Raw genomic sequence first — 14464 nt, 5'->3', positions numbered from 1 at the left:
TCTACCTTTTGGGCAGCCCTGTAGTAGATCATTGCAAATTAAAAACGATTTTTCGATTCAGTTACTATATTGTTAGTATATCAGAGTGATCGACACAAGTTAGTTGCAGCCCTGCTACAAACAGAGAACACAGGTAGACAAAAGAACAGAAAAGACAGCAGCTCCGCTCATACACAACAAAATAGTTTTTTATTACTTCCACTCCCATATTAGTTCTAGTCTGAATCCATAGAAAAACCAGCTGAATGGCTATAGAACATGTACACAGACTCAAGTCAAAGTCTCATGATATAAAATAGTTCTCTTATCTCTCTTTCCAGTAAATACATTTTATCTTTTCTTTTGGAACATTGGTTCAGAAAAATAAAGGCGGCCCGCCCCTTTTACATCAATAAACCCCCGGGGTCCAGCCAGCCAATCACTAGCTGCCCCAGGGAAAAGGAGGCGGGACCACGCGCATCTGACAGCAATGATAGTCCAATCACGACGAGTGTCGAGTGTCAGCAATGAAATGCCTCGCAGCCATTGGTCAGGAAGGGCTGGAACAGGAAGAGGATTTCAAAACAAGACACACGTTTAATATATATATTTATGTACAAGAAAATAAGCAATCTGCCGAGTAGAAAAAATCCCATATACAATTACACGATACTGTAGCTCTTAAATCAGACCTCAAAGAGTGTCTTGGATGTCTTTGAAAGAAAAGACTCTGTCAAAGTCTTTGAGGGCGTGTCAAAGTCTGAAAACTTGGATGATCTGTAATCTATATTAGTAGAGCCGGGCGAAACGGACAAAAATCAAATATCGTGATATTTTTCGACAAAATACATTGATATCGTATTGTGACGACATTGTTTTCCTAAATGTTAAAAACGGCAAATTCAACGTGCCACAACATGACGAGTTGTGATGTGCTTGTTGTCCACTGGCTATTTTAAAATATAAAAGATTATTATTTTTTTAACAGACAACCAGGAAACGGCAACACTTACTGTATGTCATATCACGATATTAGGATATCCAAAAGCCCATATTACGATATTGATTATAGTATGGATACAAAACTCCCAGTCCTAACCTGTAGTGTTTTCAGTAAAGGTTCCGGTCCCAACTGCAGTAAGTCAAGTTTATTCAGAACTCCTAGATGCGGTTATGCTTTCTGGCATTAAGAGTTGCAATACCAACACCTTGACAAACAACGTTAAACTCAACAACAGTGCTGTAAGGAAGCTTGGATTATCCTCTTTTTATCTGTCGAGTCTTTGTAAAATCCACGTAGACATTTTTTGAGCTGCTTTCTGTCAATAAATTCCATGCAGGTGATTATTTTTCCAAGTGTCAAGAGTTTGGAAGTGTCCTTTTTCAAAAATCCTGCTGCCTCCTAAATCGATATTTCGAAACGGCCGGGTGGTCCAAACGCAGGCCCAATAACGATCGCTTCCAAACTCGGAACACTAAGAAAAATAATCACCTGCACGGAATTTATTGACAAGAAAGCATCTCATCAACATCTTCTTTCGTGTAACGCCAGAGGTCCAACTCAGTGTTGCGAATGCAGCCATGTTAGCATACGGTAAGATTTTTATCGTGCGGCTGCGATCTCTGTGAGTTTAACGTCGTTCCACACAATCAGATAAGACTTCTGTTGGGATGAATGGGCTGTCAAGGCCTTGTGTTGCAACTCTAGAAGCCAGATAGCGTCAAAGCATCTAAGAGTTGCTTGCGGCTATTCAGAACTTTACGGTTTCCTGAATATCACAAAGTCAGCCAACAATCCCAGACCAGAACACACCCAAAAGTCTGTATTATGGACGTTTTGCAAACCTCCAGTAATTCAATTATTTTCATTCCTGGAGCCAGAAATTGTTTGCAAAGAAAACCCTCAAGTTACTATGTGTTCAGCTGTACAATTCAAACAGAACAGCACTAGCTTTATGTTAAAACCTGGTTGTTTCACCGCTCTGGTGAATTTTAGGGAAAGTCTAAACCTCATGGTCCGATTGATTACAATCTCACAGGGGGAAAAATATATATTCTGTAAATCTGTTAGCATTCTAACGGAACTTTTAGCTAAAAACAGAGTTAAGCTGTGTTCCAATTCCATACTATAAGTAGAATATATTAACACTCTACAGTATACTGTATACTAATCTTTAACATTACAACAGTTTTAACAACGGGTAATGACACCGGACTTCATAATACCAGGGGATTTCATCATCTCTGCTCATGAGGACAGAACAGCGCTGCAAGACTTTGTGAGATTTAAAATTATGTTTTTTAAAATCGCTTCACCAGATGGAAAATATAGAAAAAACTAGCAACAATGTGGCTTCCTTGAGACCAGAGCTGAGTCTCCAACCTGGATGTTCAAAATGTGCTGCTCTCAAACAACCGATACAAAACATATACTTCAGTCTGTCTTATAAGGAAAAATAGATCTGTTTTTTTTTTTCAATTTTCCCTTCCTTTTTTTGTCTTTTCATTTGCTGGTGAGAGAAGTTAGCTGGGTCGAGTTAGACGTCCAACTCTAAACGTTGACGGACACACAAAGCTCAACATAAAAAAAAGAAAACATGTTTACTTTCGGTAATAAATGGCTTTTTTTTCTCTTATCATATCATCACACATGCTTCTGAAGTAAAGATGCATACTGTGACAATTCAAACCTGCACACGACACTTTAAGGCTTTTTTTAGACACAGAATAGACAGAATATCTATGTGTGTATATACTGTGTGTGTGTGTGTGTGTGTGTGTGTGTGTGTGTGTGTGTGTGTGTGTGTGTGTGTAGAGAGAGTTGTCTTATATAAAAATAGATTCTCAAAGCGTACGCATGCTTCAAAAGGGGAACAGTCAACAGACAATGGCTTGATGCAGCATTCTATGGTTTAAATCGTTTTAGATTTGCTGCCCTCACTCAAGCCAAATTGAAAGTGTAAAAGTACTAAGTGCTGTTTGGGCAGTAAAGTGATTGCGTGTGTGTACTTGAGTTACTGCACTTGTTGAGTACTTTGAATTGAGTACAAAGTGGCCTAGGGTCCCTTCACTTTTCGGGGTTTGATCCGGTCGGGAGCGGAAACCACTCTACGTCATGTTGTAGTCCTAGAAGGACTACACTTTGGCCGGAACTATCAAACCGGATTCAGTTTTAACCCAAAATATTCCCCTGGACATACTTTTAGGGCCTACGTAATAAACACCAGGTAACACCTTGATGCGGGGTAGTTTTGCTTTTGGAAAATCAGTTTGGTAAATGCATCTTTCAGTCCAACTCGTAGCGACTGGCAAGACTAAACTAGGCTACTCGAGCATTTTAATAGGGATTGGGAGACAAATGGAGGGAACCAAAACAAAACGACGCCTCTTCTTCTGCTTGTGGTTTCCGTGTAGAACGGATCAAACGGCCCGTTGTAAACGAACACCAGGCTTTCCCCCGAGAAAGCCTGGTGACGCGAGGTTAAGTACAAAGGACCCCAAAGTGTGTGTGTGTGTGTGTGTGTTTGTGTCAGAGAGCTTACAGCTCACGTGCTCCCTGGCCGCACACACACACAAAGTTAATGGAGGCTGCCCTGCCTATTGAGCGGCAGATTACTCATAAAAGCATTTAGATAAAAATACATTTACAGCAAAGCTTTGTCATCATCATCATCATCATAGGAGGAGGCTTACTGGACAACATCTGCTGCTCCGCATAGCAACAACAACAACAACAACAGTCAGATCACCGTGGCAACGACTATCACTAACAGGGGCTCAGTCAGCATGAGAGACATCACATCCACCACAATGCGAACAGTGCATGTGTGCGTGTGCACTTGTACACACAACACTGACAGGCTGCGGGAGGAAACATTTAGAAAGGAAAGGAGGAAGGAAGGGGGGGTTAGGTTAAGGTAGGATGATCAATCAGTGGTTCTCAAACTTCTAAGCTCAGAATCCAAAAGGTACATTTGATGTCTACTTAAAAAAATCTCCTGTTAATTTATGGAATTTCTTACACTTTTGCATTTATCTATGAAATTCTACAAAAATATATACATTTTGAATTTGTTTTCATGTCAAGAAAAGGTTTGATAGTTTGATAGGGCAAAAATTAAAAAATAATATTTGTTTTAAATATTAATAATCAAAAACAAAAAATATATATATAAAGGGATATTTTACTGTCGACCCTTAAACATGGGTCCTGAGTCAATGTTTGTGAACGACTGGGTTAGATAGCTAGGTTTATTGGTAGGTAGGTAGGTAGGTTAAGTAGGTAGGTAGGTTCGATGGCTAGGTTTATCGGTAGGTATGTAGGTTAAGTAGGTAGATAGGTACGGTAGGTAGGTAAGTAAGTAGGTTAGATAGCTAGGTTTCTAGGTAGCTAGGCAGGTACTGTAGGTAGGTAGGTTTGATGGCTAGGTTTATCGGTAGGTATGTAGGTTAAGTAGGTAGATGGGTACGGTAGGTAGGTAAGTAAGTAGGTTAGATAGCTAGGTTTCTAGGTAGCTACTAGCTAGGCAGGGACAGGCCCCGTGCAGCAAACACCCGGGGCCTGTTTAGAAAAACCTTGATATGACCCAACATCAGCACAGGTATGAAATGTCAACCATCATCATCATTATTATTATTCTGCAGCTATATTCCAAAAAGAGACACAAAATGACAATCTGCAGAACTATCAGCCAGTTATATAAAAAAAAAAAAGTGATCCAATGCAAAACATCAAACAATCTCCAACAAACGTTTCAACGTGCAGTTACTGGAGAGACAAAACCCATCTCTGACTAAAGTTAAATCCCAACGTCTAAATTCCCAGTTCAGTTCTTTTACCTACTGTACATACTGTACCTACTGTACATACAGTCGTTCTGTCCACGACTAAAAATAAAACAACATTCACAAATTAATCACAGCAGCTTCGAACTGCGGCGTTTACATTCACATCCATGTCCTTTTCAACCTGGGGTTCCGTTTCCCTTTTGGTCTGCGGGTGGCGCTAGAGAATAGCTCACTCAAATGGCTCTGTGCTCATCTAGCCCCCATGACAAAAATGTATTTTGGCGGTGCCATGATGGCATTGTAACTTTGTGATTGTGGCATTGTGATTTTACACTTGGTTGCATGGTGAAAATAGACGATAAACAAGCTCACAACTCGTATATCTGCTCTTTTCTGAGGGCAACACCCAAAGGCAAATCAAACACGAAATGACTTGTCTTTTAGAATCACTGCTAGAGCCGTAAGAATCTTGGCATACCTTTTCAAATGGGGGTCAATTTGGGGGTCCTTGACGTGAGAAGGTTTGAGAACCACTGGCCTAGACGACGTTAAACACTTATGTCGCTTTTTTCCATTGCACAGGCAGCCAAGGATCAACCGCATGTCGATTTCGTTTTCTGTTTAGGTGTAAAGAGGAGATAGTTATCAAAAGGGGGGGTCCCTGGCCTGGCCTAACTCATATCAAACTGGGGTTAAGGTTGAGAATCACAGCAGTAGAGTAGAGCTGGCATCGTGCAGTGAAACAGTGACCTAAGAGACTTTCAAGAAGTGTAAAAGTCATAGAGCAGATGGACTGATGACAGGAATGAATGTAAGACAGAAAGAAGATAACTAACTCTCCATCTACATCTTGAAGGGGAATTTCAGAAGAGTGCTTTTCTTACGGTAATCTGATGTCATTCCGAGAACCCCTTCTGGGGATCTTGTTGCTACGTACAGTATGTACACAGCATGTCCCAAACCTTTCAGGTCAAGGCCCAAAAGAGAAATTAGATTTCCCGGGACCCAAACTAGTGAAAATAGCAGATCTACAAGCTTACAACACAGTGTCGCGTTGCGAGCGTGTAGGTGGCTATTTTGCGCAACTGCTTAAAAATTAGTTTTCGAATTTATGGAATTCCTTTTACTTTTCTTTGATTGCTTCATGAAATTACTGGAAAAAGATGTTTTTAATTCATGACAAAAATAGCTTTTTAGAGAATGTTTAGTGAAAATAAAACATAAATAAATAATAACAAATAAAAATGTCTCCGCGAACCAAAAAAATGGGTCCCAAGTAACCACCCACTGTTTGGGAAACCAAAGCATTAACCAGTGGAAGAGACACAAAAATAATAATCTAGATAGTTAGCTCTGCCTGGAGGGGGTGGCAACGTTCTGGAATATCATAACATCAGATTAAGGTAATAAAAGGGCTAGTCCGGAATTCTCCTTCAACCATAAGAACATCCATTCAGATTCTATTGATAAGCTGCTTGGACAAATCAAAGGAATGAACTGTCAAACGTCGTTTCCCAACTCAATGGGCTGTTCCTGCACAAAAAAGGCATGCCTGACGTCGACACATTCTCACAGGCTGTCAGAAGGTAGAACAACCGCTTTGTGTAATCTCTGGTACAATGAGTGTGGTGTCCATATCATCAAGAAGGTCAAAAAGGTGCGGTCCCCCGACAGAACCACTGAATCGGTTGGACCGCTGTCCGTTCCGTTTAAATCAAACTTTTCTCTTCCATGGTCACATTTAATGAATTTCTTCTTTTGTTTTGAATCCAGCTTTAAGATTATATACGTATGTTTTTTTTATCAAAGTCTCTGTTAATATTTGGTTGCATCTCAGCTGAGAACATCAAAAAGTTTGTAACTACTGTATGACTTCAAAATGACACTTATTAAAAACAGAACCGTGTCTAATGATGGAGTTATTTATATGGAAATAACTTGGCTAGTCGAGTCGATTCCTCTCCCAGGCTCGTAGAACGCAGAGTTGAGTTAACGACCGCACGTTTTTCTTCCTCCCGTTGATTGGTCAATTCGATCCAGCGGTGGGAGGAAAAAGTCGTCCAATAACAGGGCGGGCAGCATTTGTAAAAGGGCGTGGCCCAGTAGGTCAGACAAAAATAACTGTAATAATAATGTCATGTTATTTTCCAAGGATTTCATTCTCCAAGATGTGGCCTCGTTTACAAAAAAAGGTTTCCTAAATTCCAAATTAACGTCAATTACTAACTCAAGTAAGCAGGGTCTTGTTATCAACAAACCCCTTCTTGGCCCTGCAAACACCATGGGACAAACAAACACACTCGGTCAAACGTCGGAGCAGCAGGCGCCACCGCCGCCGCAAGTAAAAACAAATCCAAGTAAACTATGGAGTGAAAAGGACGCTCCGAAAAACAGGCCCGACTTCCCAGATGAAAAACAACAACAAAAAACCATAAATAAAACAAAGTATCTTTTATCTGACCGATGCCACAACGTTCACATAAAAGTTCTTGGCATGACTTGCATCAAAAAGGAGCTCCATGGCAGCGGTTGTGGCTAACAAGCTACGCAGCAAGGCTAACGTGTATAGCTAGCGGCTTAGCCCCGTCCTGTCCTTGTATCACGCATACATTCAGTCATAGCTAGGCTAGTTGGCGTTTAGCCGCTAGCTAGTAGCTACCTGGTCCGTCGCTGTATCCACGAAGGAGCTCAGGTTAAAAGTTGCTTAAGTATGCTAGGCTAGTTAGCATGTAGCACCTGTAGTCACCAGTCAAAAGAGCAGGCTCTTCTCTTCACCTGAAGACGTCACGCGATTTCACAATGAGGTGCCCATACCGTCAGCATCAGGCCTTCTTCTCCTAAATAGTAAATGATTTGAGGGCGGATATAAAAGGTTAGCCACTGGCTAACACACCGGTTCTTTTCCGTACGAGTCAGACCAAAACATGCTGATCATAACAATACGCATCAAACGGCTCCTATTCGACGTTTTGAACAAAACATCTCGACATCTCCTGGAGCCATGCATGGGGGCGAGGGGGGCACGGCTGTGGCGTCGTGCAACTTCTGCACGACAAACGGAACTTTAAAAAAATACATTTCTCCCCCCTCCAACTCCCCCCCCCCCGAGTCTCAGAAGAACTCCAGTGGAGTCTCCGTGTGACATCTACTGTACCTCCTTTGTGGACGGGGCAGTGAAGACAACGTTTTTTTGATCGACATCAAAAGCCACCAAACGTGTCCGTCTGTAATCCATGAGGCCTAGTGCTTCGTCAAAAGTCCCTCAAACTAAAACAAAAACACCCCCAGCGACAGCTGCTCGTCCCGACTGAATGACAGTTATGTTATGTTATGTTATGTTATGTTATGAGACAACCATGTTTTTTTAGGGCCGTTCGTCAGCTTGTGTGACACGACTGACTGACTCTCCGTTCCGAGAACGGAGAGTCGCGGAGAGCCATGGTTGGTGACATCGTCACGATGACATCATGATATCCATCCCTCCATGTTGAACCTGCCTGGTCAGGGACCGGTAACCTTGAACCACGACACAGACACCTGCAGGCGGCGCACGCGTCCAGCGGAGGGCGCTGATGCGCAGACGCGTCCATATATTCCCAGCACTCTGAATCAAAGTATTGTTCACAATTTACGACTGGTTCCAGTTGAGGGCTTTTTTCTTTTCGTTTGTCCCGCCACCTCCCATCAGGTGAAACAAATAAGAAAGTGCTCAATTTTCCCGTTGGGTTTTACCACGTCACATGGTTGAAGACAGCGTCAGTCAGTCAGGGGAGAGGTGGGGGGGTCTGGAACTCTGGATCCCAGCAAGGTTGCTCTGTTAGACCCAGACCTCAGGGTTTGTGGGGTCCCGGGGAGAGGAGGACCCCCGGGGTTCAGGGTTTGTGGGGTCCCGGGGAAGAGGAGGACCCCCGGGGTTCAGGGTGTGTGGGGTCCCGGGGGAGAGGACCCCCAGGGTTCAGGGTTTGTGGGGTCCCGGGGAAAGGAGGACCCCCGGGGTTCAGGGTTTGTGGGGTCCCGGGGAGAGGACCACGGGGGTGGACAGACCGTCCACGCTCAGCGCTGGAATGTGGATCAGATTGCTGCCGTTGGTGGGGAACTGGAGGAGGGAGAGAGAGAGAGAGAGAGAGTAAAAGACCATTACTGCATCAAAAGAAACCAACACATTTATAAGTTACCGTTGTGCTCGAAATTATTCAACCTCCTCTGAAAATGTGGTTCATTAGTGTACCCACTGTTCCTTTGACTTAGAACTTCTGAACTATGCTCAAAACTGTACTTTTTGGAACATTCAGTGTCTTTGCAATTGTTTTATATCCTTTTCCTTTTTTTGTACAAACCAATAATCTCTTCTCTGAACTTTTCTGACCATTCCTTACACTTAGACATGTTTCGAACTGCTGTCATCACAGTCAACAAGTCAACAAACTTCTAGTCAGACCAGGTTGCTCATCTGATGCAACTAGGGATGGGTACCAATGTCGGTACCAAGCCCTAGTCGAAAAAATAGCTCTAGTGTCTTTTGTCTTTGTGATGTGTGATTTTGTGTTATATGGTAATTATGTTTTTTTTGTTGTTTTCTTCAACAGACTTGTGAAGATAAATAGTGTATATCCATTCGGGGACAATAAACATTATTAACAAACTATACCATAAAAACTGGTCAAACATTGTCCAAATTGTCAAATAACATAAGAAAGATGTAAACATTGTGAAAATAGCCGATCTACAAGCTCACAAGGCCCTGCAACGCGAGCCGCTCCACAATATTTATCTGTGGAACCGAGTCAAACAATCCATTCATCTGCTTTTGATGTCCCTTTCCAAATGTCCAGTGGAGGAAATGTTTTATCTCTACTTCTGCTCAGACTGAATTAAATACATGCAAATACACACTGTCTTTAATTTAAAAGAAATGTTAATCGCTTTAACCCTGGAATGATTGCTCACAATATTGAAATATTGTGAGCTTTTTTATTATTATTGTTAAGGAAATAGCAATTCTACAAAACGATGAGCTTGTACTGTATATTGTCTACTTTTGCCATTTCCCCATCTTTTTTTCTTCTTCTTACAACTCAAAACCTGTCTGTGTATTATGGTCTTTGACCAGCAGAGGGCGAAGTCTACACATATAATATTCAATTTCATATCATATTCAACTCTATTTTTGTTAGCTATTGTATCTCTGTGTTGCTTTGCTGGCTAGAATCAGAGCAGTGAGTAACGGGAGGACACGGTAGAAACAATAACTCAGATGTGATGATGATGCATTGCAGAGACATGTAATCTTTCATAATTCCATCGTTTTGTCCACAACTCCAGTGACAGATGGTGTTATGAAGCTCTGAGCCAAAACACACAGCACGCACACGCACACACACACACACACACACACACACATCACGGCAGGACCTGTGCACACATCCCACACACACGGAGGGTAACTCAATTATCATGTGCTTTAACCCATTTAGGCCTAGAATTATTGAATGCTTTAACCATTTAGGCCTAGAATTATTGAATGCTTTAACCAGTGAAAAATAGCAGATATACAAGCTCACAGCGCGGCACCGAGTGCCGCGCTGCAAGCTTGTAGATCTGCTATTTTTGAAGAATCTTGAAAATTCTAATTTTGACCCGATTCTATAAGTGTCTTTTCAATCCTTTTAAGTTTTTTTTTAAAAACCCTATGTTTTTATGTCAGCAATCTGGCCAGCCATCGTCAACGAAAAGGTCCTTTTCACTTAAATGGAGCTCAATTAGTCTGTTCTTGAGAAACTACTATGTCAGTGGTTCTCAAACCTTTTCATTTGAAGGGCCCCCAAAATGATATTTATTTGGCCACGGACCCCCATCTCAAAATATCTAGTTCCAGGGACCCCCCAGAAGCAAAATTTGAGTTACAAACGTTTGCTTTAAAAATACATATATTCAAAGATTTGCACACATTTTCACAACTTTTTTCAAAAATAGCAGAGGGTTAGGGTTAGGGTTCGCAGCGCGTGAGCTTGTATATCTGCAATTTTTCACTGGTTAAAGCATTCAATAATTCTAGGCCTAAATGGGTTAAATACATGTAGATCTGGGGTGTCCGTATTCCAGGGTTTCTCAGAGTGGGTGCTGTGACGTGACACCAGTCTAAGTCTAAGGGTGATACATAATATTTCCAGATGGGGGGTCGGCGGCCAAATAAATATAATTCTAGGGGCATAGATGGGCAACTGGCGGCCCGGGGGCCACATGCGGCCCTCACCTTCACCCAATGCGTCCCGCTGGTTAATATTGGAATACTGATATAACATTGATGATTTCAGCTGTTACAATTCAAAACATGACCTGCTTTAATTCTGTCAGTCTATATTAGTAGCTTAATGACTATAGTAGTATTAAAATGTATTTATTTTATGTCCAATGTAGGTATTTGTATTTAGGATCATAAAGTTAACATGAGTATATAACTAAATGTGTTTGAAATTGAATCAAAATGTTACATTTCAGGATTCCAATTAAAAAAATAACAACAAATACTTGTAGATCTGCAATTTTTTGCTTCTTTTGTATGAGATACTAGAAAGTGACAAAGTAGGACGTAAGCAATATGCAATGTGGCCCTCTGGAGTGAAGGTGGACATATAGTGGCCCTCGCCATCATCAAAGTTGCCCACCCCTGTTCTAGGGGGTCCTTGATATGAAAACGTTTGGGAACCACTGACGATAGAAACATGAGTTTGTCAAAAACCCTAGAAGGATTTAGAAGACATTCGTAGAATCGGGTCAACATATTCAAAGACTTTCATAAATTGTCACTATTTTTCAAAAATAGCAGAGCTTGTACATCTGCTATTTTTTTTGTAGTTAAAGTAATAATGCGATCCTGGTCTTACTGCGTTGAAGGAACAGTGTGTTGTTACCTGGAAGGACAGCTTGGCGGGGGAGCGAGGTGCGATGGGACTCAGGGTGCTCCAGAAGTGAATGGTGGAGGGCAGCGGACTGGGAGTTAACAGGACCGGAGTCTAGACAGAGACAGAGACACAGTGAATAACAGGACCGGAGTCTAGACACACAGAGAGACACAGTGAATAACAGGACTGGAGTCTAGACAGAGACAGAGACACAGTGAATGGACTGGAGTTAACAGGACCGGAGTCTGGACAGAGACAGAGACACAGTGAATGGACTGGAGTTAACAGGACCGGAGTCTGGACAGAGAGAGAGAGACACAGTGAATGGACTGGGAGTTAACAGGACCGGAGTCTGGACACAGAGACAGAGACACAGTGAATAACAGGACCGGAGTCTGGACAGAGACACAGAGACACAGTGAATGGACTGGGAGTTAACAGGACCGGAGTCTAGACAGAGACAGAGAGAGAGACAGACAGTGAATAACAGGACCGGAGTCTAGACACAGACAGAGAGAGAGAGAGAGAGAGAGAGAGAGAGAGAGAGAGAGAGAGAGAGAGAGAGAGAGAGAGAGAGAGAGACAGACAGCCAGAGAGAGAATTGTATTTAAACAAACTATGGATGGGATGATAATCGCTATTATCGTTTATCGTTATAAAAAAAAACCCTCACGGTAACTGTATTGTGGAGATTTCAGTTTATCTTGATATCGTCCTCCGTCATGCACTGGGATCAATTCACCTTTTTATTTGCCAAGCTGCATATCTAGTACAATTTAAACCCTGTATTGGTAAAAGGGACCTGGAGATAATGTACTTAACATCTTGTTTCACTCTCTGCCAAATCTCTTTGCCAAAAAAATTGCAGATCTTCCATTTTTTGGCAAATGTTCCTCCCCAGGATAATGGATGTTGGGGATAATTTGATTGTCGCAATATCATAAATCATAAATCAGCATTTTCTTTGGTCACAATAATCGTGACATGAAATGGAGAGAGGGCGAGATCATTTAGCGACCTACAACTGGGTTGCAACCTAGTCTGTAGTTTTCACCGACTGGGTCGCTAAATCTACCGACTGGGTCGCTAGCAACCCAGACGGTGGATTTAGCGACCCAGACGGTAATATTTAGCAACCCAGTCGGTAGATTTAGCAACCCAGTCGGTGGATTTAGCGACCCAGTCGGTGAAAACTACCGACCAGGTTGCAACCCAGTTGTAGGTCGCTAAATGATCTCGCTCCTACTGATGAAATGTTCATATCGTCCCATCCCTAAAACAAACCAGAACCATTACAAGTCACACTGCATAAGACAACGTGCGCACACACACACACACACACACACACACACACACACACACATACACACACACACACACACAGGGCTCAGTGCGTACCAGTGCATGTGAGGTGATGACAGTAGGAGTGAGTGTGTTTGTAGCCGAGCCAGGAGCCAGTAGACTGTTGACGGCTGCATTCACCTGGAGACAACACAATAATAAACACTGGTGTTACTACAATACAACACATGGTACTGTACTACACTACTAGCCTCGCAGGCCATCCCGAGCTCCGTCATCACCAATGTGCTTCCTTTCTCGGTCTGGTGTCCCTCCCATCGAGTCTCTTTATGAGAACTTAGGTTCTAATTTCCAATCAAAAGGCTGCATTTGGAGCGACGCGCCTCACAACGCTCCTGATTGGTCGAGCGGCTGCTACAGCTCTCGCATTTTGTAAACAAACATGGCAGACCCCATGTCCGATGCGAGTTCACAAAACGCAAATAAAAGCTGCACTAAGCGAAGTTTTATCTGAAATCAACGGAATCTCATAACTTAAAAACTAACAACAGTTTTCACCTTTGGAATTTATGTCTGGAAAAGACGTATTTGATGTTCTCCAGACGATGTTTTGATGCACTGGTGTCTACTGACTGGACCTGTCAGTCAAAGTGAGTAACTACGTCATGGCGTTATGCGTTGTCTATGGAGGACTCCCAGTAGCGAGGCTACTACACTACAGCTCTGTCTCAAAAACTTTGAATATTGTGTAAAAAAAAAAAACATTAGAAGCAACAGATGCCATGGCACACGGTTTCCATAAGGGGGTGCTGTGATGCCAGTCCAGGGGTGTCTCAGAATACTCTGACAACATTTGGAATTCATCAATATCACAGTCCACTTTTTAGCTTTGAGAGTTTGTCTGCTCGCATTTGGCCTTGCAAGCTATCATACTTGTCTTTGTGACGGGATTCATAATGTCGGCGCAGATTGTATTCTTTGAATACCGCCACCGTGTCTTGACAGATGAGACAAACAGCCTTTTCTTTGCATTGAACAAATGAATAATCGTGTGTCCACTGTGGGTTAAATACCCTGCATTCTGAATACATTTTTCTCTTAGTCTTACCCAACCTTTTTGCCATTATTCCGTTCTGGGGGGCTCACGTTCTATGACTGGGACAAAGTGAGGTTGTAGTAGCAACATTTATTTTATTTTTTTTGCGTCATTGTTCAGGGGGCCGGGTAAAATGTGGGGACCCCTGACTTAGACCCTCTGTGCCAGGGCTACTCAACTTCAGATGGCTCAGGGGCCACTCAGCAAAATACAAAAAGTCCACAGGGCCACAAGCTAAAAATGACAGTCCTATTTTGGACGTTTAAACAATGATTTTGTAACACACTGCATGACTGGTCTAGAAATGAAGGAAACACACAGAGAACAGACACATTTCCATCTGTAAGGACAAACTCCTCATTGAACAAAAATATTGTCATTGAATGATTAATGATGA

The 14464-nt window shown here is 42.3% G+C and overlaps 1 protein-coding gene across 1 annotated transcript in view; it reads right to left on the bottom strand.

The window, feature by feature from the left end:
• Window positions 1-252: 252 nt before the first annotated feature.
• elk1 (ETS transcription factor ELK1) overlaps window positions 253-14464 on the bottom strand; it is a 40899-nt gene continuing 26687 nt past the window's right edge. Inside the window, exons 9-11 of the mRNA XM_080733947.1 lie at window positions 13068-13151; window positions 11679-11780; window positions 253-8863 (exon numbers count right to left, since the gene is read on the bottom strand). Coding sequence (XP_080590073.1) covers window positions 8765-8863; window positions 11679-11780; window positions 13068-13151 — 285 coding nt within the window. The 3' untranslated portion in view covers window positions 253-8764. The remainder of the gene's footprint in view (window positions 8864-11678; window positions 11781-13067; window positions 13152-14464) is intronic.

The sequence above is a fragment of the Nannobrachium achirus genome, assembly GCF_963921795.1.
Source record: "Nannobrachium achirus genome assembly, chromosome: 9".
Classification (NCBI taxonomy): Eukaryota; Metazoa; Chordata; class Actinopteri; order Myctophiformes; family Myctophidae; genus Nannobrachium; species Nannobrachium achirus.
This window is presented reverse-complemented; position numbering and strand designations above follow the sequence as displayed.